Here is a 21623-nt window from a genome sequence, read left to right on the forward strand (position 1 = left end):
AAGCAGTGTTCTACTTTAAATGATTTGCACGAGCGATACTACTTCGTAGACTTCTCTGAAAACCAAAGGAAGGAAACCATGTAAGCCACATCCAGGCGCAGTAACGAAACAGAACACCATGTTCCAGAGGTTGTCATGACAGCAAGGCCTCCTAAGCCTCAAATTAGACTACGATCAAAAAAGTACTGAAACTATTTTCATTTTAGATGTTGTAGCCTTCTCGAAAGAGCCGTACCGAACATCAAACAATCTCTGGAAACCCTCCTCCTACACACTCCAACATTTCTTGAGAAAGAAATACAATTTTGCAATTCTCAAATGATCAACATCCTCATCTGTCCCTCTGATTCAATAGTAGGGGCAAAGCATGGTTAACTGAACCCGGCTGGTATAAATAGACTGCTGCTTTGTCCTCCACATTAAACACCTACACGTTATATAAATCACACTGTAAATGTCTGTTTGGAAACAATAAACAACAGAAGACTGCCAGAACTCAACAAAGAGGAGGCAGAACGCCCCATTCCCGTGTCACGTTCTCAACGCTGACCCCCGCAATCCCAAGATTCCTTTCTCTCCTCTTTTTTACACAACTGTAAATTGACTGCAATTTGTCACAACATTTTCTCATCCTATGGCTTGACGATTTTTATATAAAAACAATACTTGTCCAAGACAAGGTATTATAATTTTCAGTGTTCAAAATTTGCAATAGGTCAAAGCAACAAAAAAAAATAAAAAAAATAATAAATGATATATATATATATATATATATATATATTTTTTTTATATAAATTAAATTTAATTTGCAGATGGGGGAAGGAAACAGAACAACCTTTTCAGGTTTAAAAGATCATGTGCACAAGGTATTACAATTGTGTTCGACAAGAAACCTAATCCTAAAAGTCCCTTGAGATAGCTAAGTGTAACACTTAGAAAAAACGTTGTTGCCAAGTCCACGGTTTTCTCGGAAAATAGGGTACTTTTACACATTTTTTCCATGGGATGTTTTTCATGTCTGGGGGTTTGACGTGTCCCCAGTAACATGACAATTAGCACCTGGATTGTGACTTTTATCAGGGGAACTCAAAAAAATGCGCATTTTATCCCACCGGAACGCAAGTTTTACTGAAAAGAGATTAGGCTAGCTTTGGCTTGGTTTTTGAGTTGCAATTGGTTTTTGATGTGAAAACCTGGCAACCCTGGGACTATGGTCTCTTCATTTCGGTCACTAAAAGTAGTTCAGACTGCATGGACAAAAAGTTATTTCCACAAAAGCTTTTTATTAACTGAAGTGGAGATCTAGACCTGGTCTGTTTTTTCCGTCTCTAGCACTACCTAGCATAATAAAGAGAACAGAGTTTAACAAGGTCGTTTATGGAGCACCACTTAGCCTTGAGTGCTTGTCTTTGCATTTGACAGAAAAAGTGGCAATTAGGGACCAATATAGACATAATTTGTAGCTGATCATCACAGGATGGGACAGACCCATCATTATGAAATGATAAAGAAATAACAAACTATAAAACAACATACAAACAAAAATGATCAGCACTAAATCTATTCAAGCCCATTAATATTTCGACTGATTCAGCTGCAGAACTCAATTTAAAATTCCTTTCAGTGAAAAGTTCATGCAGAAATGAAAATTCTGTCCTTAAATACTTAGGTTTTTAAAAAAAATTTAAAGAATCTTTGAGATTATCTGTTTTATTCAACAGATTAATTTACAAGACTAACCTCAAAAGAATGTTTTAAATAAATAACGACTGTTTCTCAGACAAAGTTATCATATGATTTTAGAAAAATCATAGGAACCTATTTTATGATACTTTTATGATGCCTGTTGGGAAATAAAATGTGAGCTATATTTATGGAAATTTGTTTCTGCCACTGGATAAAAATAAAAAATGCAATTGAAAATTTTTTCACAATTCATACCGTTTCAAGAAATTCTAGGAAAAAGCTGCAATAAACTCAGATTTGTGAGATTAAAAACTTTGCTTTTCTATGCTATTACCTTTCAAAATTCTTCGACTCAACTCAACAGAATTACGTTATTTGTTTTTGTATTCTATGATGTAAAAAATGCAAAAAACACAAATATTTACAGATACCTTTTTTTTAATCCTGCAACAGAAATGGGTTTATCATTCACTATAAATTTTATTCATTTTCATTTTTGGATAAACCATTATTTGCAGCTGCTTAAAAGCTCTGGAAGAATATGTGTAAGTCAATCTAATCGATAACTCGCATATAAGAGTTTTTCACATTAGTATAATAAACATAATTACAGAAAAACATCACAAATGGATACAATGCACGAATCCGACTTCTTTTGATGGGAGAAGTGCAAAAAAAAACACCTCCAGATGAGTCTTTGATTACGCCAATTTGGCTGAAACACATGCCTGGGTTATTATTGCATGCTTTAGAGGTAATTACCTGATTTAAATATTCTGAGGTGTTCGTTGAGCGCCTGTGTAGAAACGTCTCGGTTGTAACCTAAAAAAAGAAAAAAAAGATGGAAGGATGGAGACATGGGAAATAAAGCTGTTAGCCTGCCATCGTCTGTCGGCTTCAATCACTTTTTTAATGGTACTTTTTGTTGTAAGCTAATTAGTGGTTCTTGCATTTTTTAGCCATAAAAACAAATGATACATCAAATTGCGCAGCTTGTCGAGGAGAGGTACGTTATTACTTTTCAAAGCGATCAGATGCGTGTGATTTCAACCAGGCACAACAACACAAGAAAGCATTTTTATCATATACATTTCAAACTACTCGGAATCTGCTACTGTGTGATGAACGCGAGGCCGTCTAAGAAAACAAAGACGAAGAGCTGCGCTTGGAAATGCTATTCACAGCTATTCGCATATTCTGCACTGTATTCTCACAAACCAGCGCATTGTGAGCAAAGGCACCTGGGTAACGTCTGAGAATAGCCCTATTTGCAGAACTTTATCATCGGTGATTATGGAGTAAATTGTGTTTGCTCACTGCATTGGCCAGCTCCACAATGCTCTGATTGCTAATGCGCTGCGTTTTGTGTCATTTTCAAACGGTAAATGAGCAGAAACCAGGAACCAAAACATACCGCAGCCGAGAAGTAATGGGAGATAGACTGCAAGCCAAATTCAATCAAAATTCTTATTACCTTAGTTCGTGTTGCTTTATTATTCATGTAATTTTAAAATCTGCCGTGTGAAAAGGCAATTTTGATAGAAAAGTTCAGCATGCAAATTCCATTATAAAATGCCGCTGGTTTGTGTTGAAGTGCTTATGAGCTGACGGCAAACAGTAAGAGGTTGTTTCCCAGCAACCCGCCACCAAACCGAGAGAGTTACCGGTCGGGTGAGTTGCGACCAGCAGAACCGAGCTGGGCGTGCGGCTAAAACCCCCCGCGTTTGACACTCAAAACCAATCCTGAAAGCAAGAATAAAGCAACGTTCATTGTAGCCCCGGACAGAACAGTTTATATCCTCCAAAAAGCGCCCGAGAAACGCCATAAATTAACCGGGTTCCCCCACTGACGAATAACCTGAGATTGTGATTAACGACGAGTCATCTTTTATACACACATATAAAAAATAGATTAATCTGTCCTCTGCAGAGAAAAGTCATTTTTCACTTTTCAAAGTTCGAAAAAAATAAATAAAAAAATGTGCAGAGTCAAGCGTTCTGTGAGCCTTTAACAGCGGCGACATAATCTATGTGTGCACAGCTGCAGCTACTGTAAACCTACTGGATGTAGTTTATTACAGTGCTCTACCCACAATTACCTGCGACAGATTTGTGCATGAAAGCTGGTTGGCCATCGCTGACCATGCAGAGAGAGCTAAATTTACACAACGCATTGAAATAAACTGCTTATTGCGGGACACAGATCCAGATTTGAGGTAATGCGTGAACGTAAATGAGGAAACGAGACTTATACTGCAACAATATTACAGTTATTTGAGGAAAATACAATGCAGTCATTGGCTGAAATTCAAGATGAAGCTACTGCAGTTGAGTTCTGTTGATTTTATGTTGCATTTTTATTGGCTGGTCCTAGCAGTAGCACACTATGTGATGAACGTGCACAATTTATTATAATAAAACAGCCTGGGTCATACAGATTCGGAATTACTCGAAGGTAAGTAAATCGTGACAGAATTTACATTTTTTGGGTGAACTATTCCTTTAAATGTATGCAGTAAAATGTAAAAAATGTCCAAATGATATAAATAAGATGTTACTTGAAGAATATTTGTTTAGAACTTTGAGAGAACTTGCCAAAATGCTCTAGGAACATATTACATTAGCTTACATTATTAGCTATGACAAATTAAAATTAGTTGTGATACTTTAAACGTGCAATTAAGTTAAACTAATATTTTAAGTCTAGCACAAACACATCATTACTTATTCTAATGTTGAATATTAAGTTGCTGGATTTCCAATTGACCGATCATAATCAGTATTCCAGAGAGATGCGTAATAACATAAAAATCATACATCTGATCACTTAAAAAAAGTAACAGCACATCATTCCTTATCAAGACGCATGATTTGAGGTTCATGTCCACAGCAGATATGGACGAATTGTACTCTGCGTTTTAGCACGTCTCAGCTTGTTAAAGCTTACATTTCCCAACGTTAAAGCGACATTTGTTAGGATAATGAATTTTGGCTGCGCTCTAAATCTTAAAGAGCTAGAGCTTTGGCACTTTCACCATCATTAGACGGATATACAATAGAGATCTGAGAGAATGTGCCCTACGGCAAAACAGTATTTCACCGCGCTGGCCAGATGATGATCCAAATGAAAGGAGAGGCGGTTCAGATGGTTTTATTTTCTACTGGCATGAGAACACACATGTTGATTGAGTTTGATTGTGTGTGTGTGTGCGTGTGGGAGTGTTTGTGTACAAGGACTAGTTATCATGTGACAGATTACAACATACAAGCTAAAGTGGGGAAGTTGTGAGGGCTTCGTGTTTTCGTCTGTAAAACTTTTGTTCAGAGGATTTGCTCCTCTTTTCATTTTGTACAGAACCCGACTGTTATCATCGCATCTACAGTTTACTTATAAAGAATAACATCTCATAAGAAGAAAAAAAAAGTTTTACCTGATGAGCTTAAGGTTTTATTAACAAAGTAATGCCTCGGGGATTACAAGAACATGCTGTAAATTTTAAATCAACAACGAACTGACTCATTTACTATTTTCCTCTTTTTAGAGCTGCTTCACAAGAGAGCTGAATTTTCTTTGCATTATTGGCGCTTTGATTTCCTGTCTAACGCTGCAAAGCTGCTTTGACATAACGTACAAAGCGCAATATAAATAAAGATGACCTGACAATCATGACAAGCTGTTTCTCATTTTGAATGCTATCTTTAGGCGATATTTATTTAATGCAAAAGGTTATATTTTAAAACACTAAACTGTCTGTTGCAATGTTTACTGTAAAAATAATTTTAGTTATATTAAATGTTTTATCTTATTCAGCCGTAATCACTATAGTTGTGAAGGGCTACATACAAACCGCACTTGGGACAAATTTAACTGATTTTATTAACCTTTTGATACACCGGCTTCACTGTACAGAACATGGCGAAACAGTGTGATGAATACCAAGCAGAAAGCCAGACAATAAAAATATACAACGTAATTACATTTCTTTTAATATCCTGCTGTACTACCTGATATAATTAACACCTCATCCTTGATTTGCATAATGTTGCTGAAACGGTTGCAAAAGTGTTGTTTTTCTTTTTTTTTTTTATCTGAGTTTGAGGCCTCTTAGAAATACAACAGAATAATGAGAAGATACGGTGAAATCAGATCTCCTGGAAGCTAAATATAATGGTTTCATTTCAATAAAAGCCATTATCTTCTAGAAAATCTACTAGATACCCATATGTTCTGCAATATCACGGAAATGCTAAAAACGCAGGTATGTCCTCCACCAGAAGGCACCTGCAAGGTAGACAACATTAAACATGCCTAAAAGGGGCTGGTAACTATGGCAACAGCGATAACTTCTCATCTCCAGACGTCGTGACTGCTCGAGGCGTTTGACACGGCTGGTGAACCGGTCAATAGGGCAAGTGGATTGTGGGTACACAGAAGAGAGAAGATGAGATCGGCCCACCTCAAGCCAGGTGTCTGAACAGTTGTTTCCGCATTAACGCCGTTAGATGTCTGCTCCCTGTCACGGCGGCGCCGGGGCAGAGGGTCACGGCCGGGGCTCCACGGACATGAAGGCGAATCTCAGATTTAAAGAGCATCAGAGGAAAAGGGAGGGAGATTGCGATGTTAGTTTGCATGCCAAACGACAGCAATAAAAAATCTGAAATTAGAGCCGCAGAAGACAATGGGTTATAGACTACCTTTGATTTACAATTAAGCAAGCTGTTACGGCAGTCTACAGAAGCGCTGGCATCCTTCCCAACATGTAATTTGCCATCCACTCTTGATAAGCCAGCTTAGTTGAAAGCATCCAGCAAAGTAGACAGAAGAAACAAGACGAATTTTAAAGGAATAGTTCAGCCAATGATTAAAAGTTGGTGATTTGTCACTTCGATGCCTTTCTGAACTCATACCGGTACAACCTACTTTCTTCAGTGGAAGGTTAAGGAGATTTTTTTTGCATAATCTTTTTTCATAAAACAAAGGTAGATAACCACCATAGTCTGTCAGGATCCAGAAAGGACTCAAAGTTTTTTGTTTTTTTTCAAAAATTGTAAAATAAAGTTGTTATTTTTGTGCAGAAAAACTATTTTTGTAGCTTTAAAACATTTAGGTTTAATCATTAGTGTCATGTGGACTATTGTATGTCAGTTGCGTTCAATTTCATCAAAAAGATCTTAATTTGCGTTTCTGTATGAACAAAGGTCTTATGGGTTTGGAACGAAATGAGGGTGAGTAATTAATGGTGGACTGTCCCTTTAAGGTAGTGGTTTTATTTTTATTGTAATATTTACAAATAACCTTTAGAATGTAAGCTGTATTTTAAGTCTTTGGGGCTTGACAGGCATTTTTACTGTTATATGGAAAAGTGCAACATGAACATTATGCAACATAGTTTCTCACAGAAAAAAAAATGACATGTAGGGGAATAAATGATGACAGAATTGTAGTTTTTGGGTGAACAATCTCTTTCAGGCAACCTTTTTCTTTCCCAAGCCGGCAATCTTGTCTCAGGCCAATAAAAAATTTAGCCTTTGCCTAGATTCCCTGTTTAACTTCTTGTGATGACATATACATGACAATAACACAAATGTGTATCACTGAAGGCTGCCGCTGTTGTTATTGTTGTCTGCTTCCTCAGACTCAAGGATTCAAGACTTTTATCCCTGTTCTCACATTCAAAGACTTCCTCCTGGGACAAAAGCTCCACACTTTCCAGGAATCCCAAGAGGAATACATGCCATCAGGAAAAACCATTAAGCTCAGGATAAATAATAGCATGTATGGTAGTACCTCATGGCTTGTAAACTTGCCTTACATAATTGTGTTCTTATCAGATTATTATTACTATTGTTTTTTTGTTTTTTTTAGAAGGTAGTTAACAAAACTTGATCAATTCTAAACTAGGCCTCAGAAAGGGTCACGCTTTACATAACATCTAAATTCATAATTAAGACCCCAGTAATACAAATTAATGACTGAATCTGCAATCACTAGAGTAGCTTGTAATTGCACATTGTTATTGCTATAGTAATTGATATTAACATGCATAAATGGACTCATTTTTAAAAATCATGTACGCCGATGGAAAAAGCCTTTCCTCTATAGTTTAACTTGCTTAGACAAACACTACAGGGCTCAGTTTTTAAAATAAATGTATTGCATTTAAAAATTTAGTAGACCATTTAAATGTAGTTAAGGACAGGGAAAAAAAAATACAAAAAAATATCAATTTCAAATAAATGTTGTTCTTTTGAGCTTTCAAAACTTCCAGAAAACTCAGCTTTGCGTCAAAGAAATGAATTGCGTTTTACAATATATTCAAATGGAAAACAGTTCTTTTAAACTGTAATAATATTTCACAATATTACAATTTTTTTACTGTATTTTTGTTCAAATAAATGCAACCTTGGAGAGCATAAAAAACTGATTTGCTAAAAAGAAACATTGTGTGGCTACAGCCGATGTAAAAAAAAAAAACGCAAACAAAAAAAACAACAACTTCTAATTTAGACTAAATTAAAAACAATTTAATCATTCATTTAGCAATTTCAACATTTGTAGTCAATTTGAAATGCAAAAAGAAAAAAGCCAACATATTTTAGACAAACAGAAACAGTAAAAGGGAAAATGTTTTAACTCAAACTCGGAATAGAGCTGGTCTAGACTAGAGCACACACCAGCCTTGCTATTATTAAACCAGCTCCCCTCTGAGCTCAAATGGCAAGTCTGTGTCTCTTCTGCGTCTGTACACCATAGAATCATAAACGTCCACATCGGCTTTACCGTACGCTCTTCCCTGTGGAGAAAAGTGGAAAAACGACATCTATAAACAAAAGACAAACTGAAAACTGACAGAATCTCTTATATTAAAAATATTGCATCGCTATCTTGCAATGCCATTAATCATAAAAGAGCTTGTGGATATCACATCATTTGAAATAAAGAAAAAATATTTTAGATAAAAAAAAAAAAAATGCACGCAGTCAGGCTATTTAACATTAAAAATGCATCTGTCTAGATGCATCCAACTGCTTGTTGGTTCACACTCTCACCTCGTAGAAGCTGGATACTGGGGCTCGTGGATGAAGTTGGGCAGCAGGGGGCAGCAGTGAGTAGCCCTGCAGGTCCTCGTAGGTCCCGCAGCCTCTCACCTCCTCATAGTCGTGAGCGAGAGGGTTCGTGTCGTGTCTGCCATCTGGAGGGAAGGAAACTCAGCACATGAATACTTCAGCCGTGTACCTTCAAACGGCAAAAAACGTTTTAATTGTTAACTAATCCATAAACAACTGGAGGTCACTGGAGGGGTTTGCTCAAATATTGAAAACCCGCTTTGCATAAATGCAAAAGAACAAAAAGTAGAAAACTTGATCTCTTCTTACACAGAAAAAGAAAAAATGATTTGTTATGTCTGCTAAGGTAAGGATAACACAAGTTGAATGGATGATCGATTTGTTCACAAAGGTCCAATGAAAGATGGACTTGAACCATATAGTCTCTTAGGATGCACAATCACTCAGTGTTGAGAAAAGTTACTTTTATAAGTAATGCATTACAATATTGCGTTATTCCACGAAAGAGTAACTAATTGGGTTACTTTTATGAAAAGTAATAGAAGTTACTATTGCTTTACTTTCTGTCACTGGAGCTGGACTTATTTTTTTTAATAACAAAAAAGTAAAATTTTTGGAAACGTCTCTTTCACGCCAAAAGTGAAAGGAATAAGCCTCTTCATCTATACCTCGCTTTCAATTTCTCGCAACACAGTGACAGAGAGATTTTTGTGAATAAATGGGAAATTTATTACTCGAAAGTAACTCGGATATTTTTATTGTAAATTTAAAAGTTATGAATTATGAATAAATTTATAAATTTTAATGCATTACTTTACTAGTTACTTGAAAACAGTAATCTGACTACGTAACTCTCGTTACTCGTACTGCTTTATGCTTATAAACGCCCTCGCAATTGTTTAGCGATGACTTGACTAAACACGACCTTGCTAAATTGGCAAAAGGTTATTTGAGAAAGAACTTGACAGAGGCAAACTTAAACCAAAACTTAAGATTCAAAATCCCTCTTAACGGCCAATTCGCGCCGCACAGAGAAACGTCAATAAACGAGTTGGCTGTTGGATTTCGAATTTTATGAAAAATAAATGTCATGTTCACACTGCCCCGACAAACTTCGAGTCACAGAGAGTCAAACAACAGAGTGTTTACATCGGATGCAAAATTTGTCGCATCGCACCACATCCATTGTAGATTATAATTGAGTAAAATCAATACAATTTTAATCAATCGATTATAATCAATAATAATCAATAAAACGTCTGCATCGTCATGGCAACGGTTCGTGGATACGTCGTATTACGCCAGAGTTTGTTGACGTTTGTTGGAAAACCCTTTCGAGTCGCTCAGACATTCAGACCCAGCAAACGCAGATTAAGCACGTTCAGTCAGGTGAGGACAAACTTCAACTGACTAGTTTGTTGGAGTTTGTCTTTGCTGTGTGAATTGGCCTTAAGTGTGTAAGAACATTAGATTTAGTCTCACCATGATCCTCAGGGCCTTCGAGGTGAGTGAACAGGGCAGGACTGTATACCTCTGTTGGGTAGTAATAATGAGTACTCTCCTGCTATTGACCAAAAAGGACATCTTTAGTAGCAGTAAACATCGTTTTTGAATTCAGGTGTGATTTTTTTTCCAAAACGAGACGGGAAACGTCTCTTTTTAAGTATTTTTATCAATGTTTTGCTAGAACAGCCTTTTTTCAGCTTCCCTGTGTAAAAAAAAAAGGGGGAAAGGCTGAATTGCGTGAGTGTCCAGTGATATACCCGTCCGTAGCTCTCATAGACGCTGCTGTCAGGCTCAGAGCTGCTGTCGATGAGGAGCGTTCGCTGTGCCGAGGCGTTGATAAGCTCTCTGCTCGCATAGCGTGTTGAGCCGCTCGCTGTGGACCTGCAGAAACATCACAACACATCACACCTAGAGTTAGAAAATATGACGAGAAAGCAGAACTTCTGCAAGGAAGTAGGAACTTCTGAGGATGTTCAGATGTCCAGAAGATTGAAAATGTATTAGAATAAGCTTTAAAGGTTTACATTACGGCATCTGAATATCTGAATATCTGCATTTTCCTAATGCATTTTCTATATATAAAAAACCATTCAATAATCCATACATGACAAAATCTACAGTACATAACAAATGTGTGTATGTCTACGTATTTATATATTGTGATGGGAGGAGCTAACGACAGACACAGTGGGTGTGGCGTCAGGCCTCAGAGAGGCTTTTTATTAATAAAAAAAACAAAATAAAGTGTCCAGGGAAAAGGGAAAGTGTCCAAAATAAACGGGGGAACTGGTGTCCTCGTCGTGCTGCAGGTAGAGTAGTGTTCCAGGGGGGAGGGTCCAGGTAAGGGGCGGAGTCCGGCGGGCGCACATGCTCCCCTCTCTGGTCTGGGGCGCGAGGGGCGGCGGCTTCTTCCTGTGGCTTCTCCTCTGCTTCCTCCGAACGGCATCCTGGCTCGTCAGCGTTACACATGTGCAGTCGTCGCCGGGACTACGAGTCCGACGGCTCGCTTCTCTTGCGGCGTGGGGATGGCATCTTGCACCCTTCCTGGACCCACGAGGACACCAGCGTGCATGCACGGGGGAAGAGACCGGTCTCTCGAAGAAAGGCGCGCTTGGCATTTAATTGCGCCGGTGACGAGACTCGTCACAATATATATATATATATATATATATATATATATATATATATATATATATATATATATATATATATATATATGAATACCTCACAGTATATAATTGTAAATGGACTCTCATTCACTCACCACTGGAATAATATATAGGCCTATACCTATATTAGGGCTGTCAAAACGAACACGTTGATAACACGTTAACTCAAATTTTATTAAAGGGATCCTTGGGAGTTAAGGCATTTATAGCTTAATATAACATAATTGATGTTTCTTACTGAAATATGTAATAAAAACCCATGAAAGATCGACTACCGTTTCTGGACCATGGGGAGCGCCATTTTTTTATGTGGACAGTACGTTCTGTGTCGCTGACATCAAACGGTTGCCTTCGGTGAGCTACTGGAGCTTTTTACTGCAACACAGATCATAATAAACAGTTCAGAAAATACAATTCTGATAAGATACCATGTTGTGTTGTTTTTGGTTGTAATTTTCAGTCGAAGGGCAAGAGAAGAGAAGCGATGTATGACTTTCCTAGCGATAAGAGTCACAAAATAATGGGAAGATGCCTGTAGACGAATAAAACGTCCTAAAGATTCTTTGCCCTCTCAACTTTAGCTCTGAAGCCTTTGAGTCTTTTAGTAGACCACAGCTACTGGAGGAGATTACAAACGACTGGGACAAGAAATGCTATGCCATCCCGTTAGGATGTATGCCCACGCTTATTATTACTGCGGCTGCTGGAGGAGCGTCTTATCACGGATATCCCTCAATATCCAGGGAAAATCATGCTAAGGCATTTGGTTTAAGCCTACGGTTATATCCATCACGTCCTGTAAGCTCTTTCATTTGCTGTGTTCATCATATCAGCAATTTTTTTTTCGCGTCTAGCTCACCGTTTTTACGTCATCAGAATAATGGCGCACCCCACAGTCCAATATATGCATAAAGCAATGTGAATTTTTTTTTATAAAATAAACCATTCATTGGTTTTCTTCTACATATTTCAGTAAGGGACATAATTTACGTTATATTGAGCCATACAAGTCTTAATACCCAGGGTTCCCTTTAAAGAGAGAGCGTTTTCTGTTTGACCCACCGCCTTGACCGTAGTTGAAGAAATGAAGATGAAATAAAAGAGCAGTGCTTTAAGTTAGACAAGATATTATGTTGATTCGCTAATTTTACATGCAAATATAGCCAAAATCACAGCACAGCTATTGTCTTTATCTTACCTGTGTTTCATTAATTCGACAGCGGCTGATTTAATTTTTGTATACACATAAATATAGATATCATAATAACATTTAAATACAAATACATTTAAAAATATAAATACATTAATATCATTTATATCATATACTATTATATACATAAAATACAGTGAATGATTCAATATTCCATATTAGATTTTATAAAACGTATAGTTCCGGTCCTTAATTCTGATTGGTTGAACCACATTCAAAGCCATTGTAAATTACACTACTTTGTTTACTTTGAGCATTGCTCGGCAACCACTTTATTCCAACCCCTACTGTTTCTGAGGAACTACATTGTTTGGTGGAAGAATACTGTTTTTACTAATATCATCACACTTATTTGTGAAATCTTACTTAGGATATGGAATATTTGTTTTATAAAAGCAATAAAGCGCAGTGAAGCCGTGGTTTACAGTGAATTTATAACAGCTAAGGGGCGTTGTGCTAACAGCGGCCCTTAGCTGTTATAAATTCACTGTAAACCACGGCTTCATAGGGCTTATTGCTTATTATGCCTCAACACAAATCAATATTTTATGTCTTAAAGTTTGCACGCATAAATAAATCACCAATGCACACATTTAAGAAATTAATGAATCAAAATATTTATTTTTATTTCATTTATTTATTTAACCTTTTTCCTAATTTGATTTTCTGGGTCATTTTACATAAATGAAATACTTTGTCGATATCATTTAATGCTGTATTTAAAGTTAATTTTACACATCAGGCTTGAGTTTCTCTTTGTGATATTATACTAAAACAGCTTTTTTTGGCTGCTCATGACTCTGTCACCTGTAGGCTGCTGAAATGAACACTCTGTACTTTTGTAGAGTCTATTTATGGACATGCAAGCTAAGCAATGTTTCTATATGTCGTCTTGAGGGCTTCTATAGCTACTGGAAGCTGAAAGGTTTCATCCAGACAGAGAGAAGTAGTTCAGAATGCCTTCTAGCCATCACAGCATGCTGGTCTTGCTTGTTAGTGCGACTCTCATCGCCATTACTTCAGCTCACATTAAGGCATAGGGCTGTGTTCAAATCTCTAATCAAGTATTAAACTGTACCTAGCAAACCAAGCATGATTGCGCCAAGCGATCTTTTGCACACCTCGCTTCAGAAGCGAGCGGGCTTCGATTCAGAACACTAAAACGACTCACCTCTGCTCCTCGCTTTTGGTCTCCTGCGAAACGCTCCCTGTGTCCTCTGAAAGCGAAACAACAAACGAGAGCGGCGCGTTACAGGGCAAAGGTCACAGGAAGGAGAGCACGACAGAAATGAAAGGAATCCAGAACGTCACAAAGACAGAACACGAGATTGTTTGTGCGCTAAACATTCATCATACGCCATTTCAATTATTGGTTCCTCCCTACAAATTGTGTTGTGACAGTAGCTTTAATAAACTGATAAAAAGGGCCGTTCAAATTGAAAGCGAGAGGAGAGGACGACAGGTTCGTGAATAGAGAGGAAAAGGAAAAAAAACGGGAGCGAGAGATGAGAGGGGAGAGACAAGACACCTGACAGTTTGAAGGAAGGGGCGAGGCGAAAAAAAGACAGATGGGGTGAGTGAGAGAGAGAATGACAGAGGACGAAAGGGAAAGGGGCGAGATAAGGGGAGAGACGAAGGGAGGAAGTGACAGCTGCCGGGGAAAGGAGAGATGGCGGGATGATGCAGATGGCTGAGGAGGCAGCGAGCGAGATAAGAGGAAAAGAGAGAGATGGATTTAAAAGTGAGAAGTCATATTAGGATTCAGACAGTTCATCCCTTTTGCGCTGCGTGCTGTCGCTGCGAGTCGACCGGTCTAGGACACGCTGTCTAACAGCGCAAAGTAGAAACGGTGACACGCTGAGGAGTTTCTGTTGTCAATTACCTTTCAGGCTCCGCCCCCTTTTCCATTTGGCCAATAGAAAGCAGCTCAGAGGGTTTAGCAACAATAGAAGACCACCCACAACCAGGATCACCACCACGTAGACAGGAAGACCGCGACCTGTTGAGGTACAAGAGTTGTGAATAAAAACTACATAAAGCAAGTGAAAAGATGGACGCTGAATGATTTGAATTTAGGGTGAGATGACAATTTTTCAAAGATAAAACAATGAATATACATTAGACCAGGGGTCGGCAACCTTTTTTATCAAAAGAGCCACTTTGTGTGAGCCACTCCCCCCCCGGAGCCGCAAAAAATTACACAGTTTATAAACTTCAAAAAGACGGCTGCTGACGTTGATGTGAAATATATTTTAAGTGACAAACTATAAAAAAAAACTTTATTAGATGGTATCTGAAGAGCCACGCATCGAGCCACTACAAGGAAGTATATGGACAAGCAAACAATCTGTGTTTTTTCTGAAATAGCATGTATAGAAGAAATCAACTACTGATTTATTATTATTTAAACCTTTTAAAAGGAATGATTTTGAAAAGGAATAAAAGCATATATTTTACATAATAAAATAAAATTATTCATTTCTAACAGTATTTAAAATAAGTATTAAAAATAAAATAAGCATTTAAAATAAGTATTATTTAAAATAATAAAATACTACTAATAATATTATTATTAATAATAACATTTTTATAATTATAATTATATTTTAAGAAAACAATCGACAAAGCTTTTCCTAATTTATTTTTGTGTATTAAACATTTTATTCTCTTAATGAAATGTATTATTATTATTATTATTATTATTATTATTACTTCTCATTTCTCTAAAAATTAATAGGTAAAATAAATGAAGCCAATTACATACATTAAACTTTTATTAATGGTAAAAACTTTTCTTTCTTTCTTTTTTTTGCGTGATACTTCTCATCTAACACTAAATATACTGTAAATAAAGCTATTCATATTTTAAACATTTAAATACAAAACAGTAATTAACTGGAACCAAATTTTATTAAAATAAAATGTAACTTCTATTAATTATTCATTTCAATTGTGCACCAACCGAAGAGTCTTATAAAGAAGCTTAACACATCAAAATCAGCATGACACCAGTTGCTTAAAGGTATTTACAATAGAGTTGGAGAAAAGGTCTAGTGTCATTTGTTTGCTACTTGGGTACATATTTTGTCATCCAATGCAAGGCCAAGACACTCCGACATTTTAAAGCATGACTTAAGCGTTCAAATACATTTTCGGCACAAGATATATTAATGGCAGCTGTGCTGAACTCAAACTCACACATATATATATGTTCATGGGTTGAATTTGCACAACTATGCATCACTGTCTTGTTGGATTTGCTATACCATATGTCACAGTTTTGTAGAAGAGAGCGTGTGATTGGTACAGATTTGACACGCTCGAGTCATGCCTCGCCGCGTGAAAATACCTCCAACGCCGCAAGAACTAGTTTATTCACAGAGACGAAAGACATTGATGAATCTCTCGCAGAAAAAAACTGCCTCACACAGTGTATCATTCCCAAATCAAACTGATGACATAGGAACTATCCGAGGAAATTGAAAACCCTAATGAATCTTTTCTACAAAAACCCAATCAAAATGCAAAGCAGTATCTGACGGACCTCGGATTCGCCCAGCGGCTAATGTCAGTTTATTTTGTATCCCGATTCAAGGGTCAATAACTGCCACGGTGTCCCATTAAACAGCACCAAAGCGTTCAGGATTATAGCCCGAGCAAAACTGCACCAAACCGCAGCGGGGAAAACATCGAGCCCCAAGGCTTTATGAAAGCGCACGAAACGGGCCGGTAAAGGCCACGGAAACTCAAGTGCGAGCTGAGAAATTGATCTGAATTCTGGGGTGTCAGGCCTTTTCTACATTTGATAAATAGCAGCTGCAGTAAGCTGGAAGAAGAAATGCAGCACCTGCAAGAGCCGAGTCCGGGTCTGCTGGGGAGACCCCATCAACCGCTTCCTTCGCATCTGAGAGAAGAAGAGAGAGAGAAGGTAAATCACTCAATGCAGAGATTACAGAGTGCGGTGGCTTTGTTCTGCGAGTCTACGATCACAAATTCAAAAACCGAAATTGATTTATGCATTTAAAAACACTTCGCATTAACAACACTACGGAGCACGAGGCCACATAATGAATTCCTCTGAAAGCGCAGAGCTACCAACGTGTAAAATCTAACATTATAGCCCCATTGTGATGCGTAAAGACTTTAGTCGGAGTAAATGGCATATTTAATTTGACACAAACGAAAACGAGGCACTTGAATGGACTGTACTTTCAAATCCCTGTTTTCATTTGCATTAAATTACATATGGCTTCTAGTCGACTGAGTAGAAGTCGAAATAAGGTGATTGATGAAAGCAGAGCGTGTACCTGTAAAAAACGTCTCGTGCTTTTTCATAGTCTAGTTGCTGTCGAATGCTGCTCAGGCAAAGCCATATGCCGAGTGTTCAATGGGATTCGAGGATTTATGGTTTTATTGGGGTATTAGTTAGGACTGTACAAACTGAACTGTTCTACTAGCGGTTATACATTCTTAAAGGGAGAGACAAATATGCTAGGATTTTTTATAATTAAAGTGAAGGTTTTTTTTTTAAATGATGTTGTTTTTTAACTTTGTATTCTTCAGAACATCCTGAAAAAAATGCTGAACAAAAATATTAAGCAGCACAAATGTTTTAAACATTTATAAAATTAAGATATATTTCCAAATACACATTTTACAATCGTTTCTGAAGGACAGTGTATTTTAAATTGCAATAAAATTTAAAATTTTAAAATTTAAAATTTTTACTGTACTATATATATATTATTTTATTATTATTAATATATATATATATATATATATATATATATATATATATATATATATATATATATATATATTTATATATATATATATATATATATATTTTACTATACTATATGTATATTTGAGAAGTGCATTTTTGAGAAGTCTTAATTTATTTGATTAAAAATGTTTGTGTATGTATATGTATATGTATGTATATATATGTATGTATATTTATTTATTTATTTTTTAAGTCTGAATGGCAGCATAAATTGCTAAAAATATAGCAATAATATAATGCATTCCACTATGTTTGATTAGATATTTTAAGCTAACAAAAAAAATCAAAGACGAATTTTGCTGTTATATGACATTCATGTTGCTTTTTCGAGCTCTATGAAAGAGAGTAAAATGTCTTCCTTGTGACACGGCAGTGAGCAATATGTGACAGGATTAGTCTTTAAATAGCTGATAAATGTTAAATAAGTAAGGTTTGTCAGTTGTGCTATCAGTGAACTCTGTGGCGGAGCTATGCTGTGTTTCCCGTACTTCCGTCAGCTGCCTGCGCTCATGACTAATTTGTTTTGCAAATCAAATGCTATGACATTACAATTGCAGAATTCATTATGTTTGCCGAGGGAATGTAGCTTATCATCATTTATCATACATCACACGGTTTTGTTTTCTGTCTCTCTCCCTCTATCTCTCCATTTTTCTCCCTCTCGCTCACAAACCCGGGCAAAATACAGGCTGAAATATGCATTCAGAAAACACACTGGTGCGCTGATTGGTGTAGACGTTCAGCCACTCGGCTTATTTGCATGAGGCTCAGCCGTGATCTTTGCCTTACAAATGAGATGTGATTGGTGGGATTGATGAATGGCTCATCAAATCAGTCGAAAGTAAAGCCGCAGTCTAAATCTACAAGAAACACCACCGTGGTCGGAAACCAGATGACGAATAATTTAGTTTATGTGTGGTAGGCTTTATTAGAGAGGCTAAGCTGAATATACCGGCAGTGGTGACCGTCAGTATTTTGTTGCTGTCTGCATAGCTGCTCTCTCCCATTGTATTGATAGCGTTGACCGAAAAGTTGTACGTGGTGGAAGGGTTGAGGCCTGTGACTGTATAAACAGTGGCCGTCGGAGGAAACACGTCCACGTACATGAAACTCACTGATCCCGCCCACCGGTACCTGTCAATCAAACAGATACGTTTATTTTTAGACTTTTCTTTCAATTAAGCTCATGTTTTCCTCTAAATTTTTATTCGTTTTGTGTTCTTAAATGACACTTGCCTTTCACACAGTCGGGTTTAAAAGTCTAAGATAGAAGTGCTTTTACTTTTTGCACTTTTTTAGTATCACATAAAAATCCGAACAAAAAGTTAAATTAAAAATGCAGAGTTATTTCAAAATTGATATACTTATGTAGTTCAGTGTATGTCCTTTATTTATTTGGGGTGAGGAAACAACTTTTATTTTCATACTTACATACAGAATATACCATTATTAAATATTTTTTTTAACACCAAGTAATTTGCCTCAAAAGTTGAATTTAAATTTTGGAATTTATAAAATTTTGTTTGTCAGACTAATTAAATTTTTTAATGACGGCAGAACTAGAAACGTTTGTGTAAAACAACACGATTACACGATACGAGAATAATCAAAAAATATATCTTTAAATGTATAAGAAATATTCTGGATTAAAATATTCCACAAGATGCACAAACTTAATTAATTTTACATAATTTTTTAGTTTTTCCTCGTCCAAATTCTAAACCGTTTGTTTTTTGTTTTCAGATTTAAATTAGTAAGATTTTCTATCATATTTCAATTAAAATTGTAAATATCTACTTCACTTTACTTTACTTTACAAACTTTTCTGGACCAGACAGGACTGAATTACTATGAACTGTAAAATAAAATAAAATAAACCTGCCTTTCCTATCAGAGAATCATATGGGAATTGCTGTGCCATGGACCTAGATAAAAACGTTTATACATCAGTCAACTGAAATGTGTGCAGTGTTGTGACACACTAGAGACTGGGAGATAAAACATATCCACAACACTCTCCACATGTTCTAGGCACCTCACAGCGGCATTTATGACAGCTTCACCTGACACGGAAGTTTTGTGTCAAACCACCATCAAATCCGGGCATCCATTCCAGAGTGACGGCGTTTTGGTCGACACGGAGCAGCTTCAGGTCTGATGGGGGATCGGGGTGGTCTGAAACACACACACACACACACGCACACACACACGCACACACACACACGCGCACACACACACGCACAGAAACAGAGAACACAAGCTCATAAAAATACAACTACTGCCAAAATCTTATTGCATTGCTCAGAGATTGTTTATTTAAGAGGGGCAGAGAGACGGTGAGAGACAACAGTAAAGAAATTAACAGGCTACTGTACAGCGAGAGAGAAATATGCGCGTCCATTATACACTTCGCTGTGAAACTGCTTAATTATCTTGTTGGCTCTGCTGGGAGAGGGTGAAGGGGTCGGTCCAAAATCGCAAAGCAGGGAGCAAAAAACCGGACCGTTCCGTTCCCCCGGTCGACTGATGATAAGAAGCACATAAAATTTATTATCGCTGTGTCAGATTAATTATGAATATTCACGGCAGTAAAAACAGAGAAGGAGGTGTGGACAAAAAGAGGCGGATATTGGATTGTATTTCATGGTTTTTATGATAAACATTAAACGTGTCTGCCCGAGTCTTTTCCGCGGACCTCAGAGAAAGAGAGAGAGAGCAACAGCACAACAGAGGAAAACATTCAAGTTTATTGGAGGAAAGAGAGAATTAAAGCATTATTCTGGGTTTAATACAACTGTACCTGCTACAAAAGCAAATATATATAAGTGTGTGTGTGTGTTTCTTTTACAGACACACAAATATTTTATATAATATTAAAATATATACATTTCTAAATGCTAAAGGTACAGTGAATATACACTGTCAATATATTTCTTAAATATATTTATTTTCAGTGCTATATATATATATATATATATATATATATATATATATATGTGTGTGTGTGTGTGTGTGTATGTTAAAATAAATTTCTAAATGTTAAAAAAATGTTAATAATATATATATATATATATATATATATATATATGTATAAATGTTAATCTATCTATCTATCTATCTATAAATTATGATGTTTTTATTGTTTTTTATTGTGCTAGTTAGCTGTATTTCTTGTTATTTTTAATTGATTTGATTAATTAGAAGGGACACGGTTTTTGAAAATTGTTAAAAGTCTGGTTTTGAAAATAAACTCCTCATATATATATATATATATATATATATATATATATATATATATATATATATATAAAATTTATTATAAGTAATTATAGTTCAGAATCAGAAAGGAATGAGACTAGTTACAATTTCCAAAAAAAATTAATAATAGCGTTGGTGCAAATCTCCAATGTAAGGGTGTTAACACACTTCTTTTGTGCAACATAAAAAAGTAACGTCATTAGTATTACAAAGAGGCAGAGGGAACTGCACTGTGAGCGAGAGGTACACAGATCGTTCGACCCTATTGTTCCGCAAATTAAGGGACGGTCTGAAAAAGAGCGGGCGTTGATTACAACAACTGAATAATTAATATCACAATTGCTGCTCAGGTCGAGAAAAACAAAATCTCATTGCCAAGCAGAAATCTCTTTCATGGCTCTGCTCATCATCTTTGTGTGCATTTATGAGTTGGCGATAAGAAACGCGACGCCCAGACGCCGGTGTCTGTTTGTTTTCATGTATTATGTTTTTATTTATTCATACATTTATGCTAATTCACGATCACCTTTCAATAGGGGTCAAGAGAAGGTGATGAAGCTGACCGCTCAAGCTTGGCCCCCGAAAGGCTCACTTCCTGTTTGTACGTACTGGTGCTGAGGAGCTGGATGTCTAGAGAGTCCTCTCCCATGCTGTTGCGGGCGGTGCAGGTGAAGATGGCGTAGTCCAAAGCTGCGCTCACGTTTATAACGGTCAGAATGCTGTTGTGGACGGTTCCTGTCACCTCCGTCTTCTCCTCATACCTGTAAGATAAGGTCACATAAAGAGTAATACGTGATATTCGGGCCTAAAACACAACCAGAACAGCTTTGCATTTCATAAAAGAATTGAGAATCCCGCAAGGCAGCAACGGTTATAAATCCTGTATAGAGAGGTATAAAGAAAAGGCCAAACACATTTCAATATTAAAATATCTAAAATA

General features: G+C 36.7%; 1 protein-coding gene across 4 annotated transcripts in view; it reads right to left on the bottom strand.

Annotated features, from left to right (window-relative positions):
* Nucleotides 1–6901: 6901 nt before the first annotated feature.
* Nucleotides 6902–21623, bottom strand: part of nphs1 (NPHS1 adhesion molecule, nephrin) — a 74323-nt gene continuing 59601 nt past the window's right edge. For 3 of the 4 annotated variants that reach the window (XM_043259968.1, XM_043259970.1, XM_043259969.1), the window contains exons 22-31: nucleotides 21293–21444; nucleotides 19489–19600; nucleotides 18378–18559; nucleotides 16487–16543; nucleotides 14522–14638; nucleotides 13811–13856; nucleotides 10518–10641; nucleotides 10237–10318; nucleotides 8737–8879; nucleotides 6902–8480 (exon numbers count right to left, since the gene is read on the bottom strand). In XM_043259968.1, the coding sequence (XP_043115903.1) occupies nucleotides 8376–8480; nucleotides 8737–8879; nucleotides 10237–10318; nucleotides 10518–10641; nucleotides 13811–13856; nucleotides 14522–14638; nucleotides 16487–16543; nucleotides 18378–18559; nucleotides 19489–19600; nucleotides 21293–21444 (1120 nt within the window). In that variant the 3' untranslated portion in view covers nucleotides 6902–8375. The remainder of the gene's footprint in view (nucleotides 8481–8736; nucleotides 8880–10236; nucleotides 10319–10517; nucleotides 10642–13810; nucleotides 13857–14521; nucleotides 14639–16486; nucleotides 16544–18377; nucleotides 18560–19488; nucleotides 19601–21292; nucleotides 21445–21623) is intronic. The other variant, XM_043259971.1, reaches the window with a different exon arrangement.

This window comes from Puntigrus tetrazona, chromosome 15 (genome assembly GCF_018831695.1).
Source record: "Puntigrus tetrazona isolate hp1 chromosome 15, ASM1883169v1, whole genome shotgun sequence".
NCBI lineage: Eukaryota > Metazoa > Chordata > Actinopteri > Cypriniformes > Cyprinidae > Puntigrus > Puntigrus tetrazona.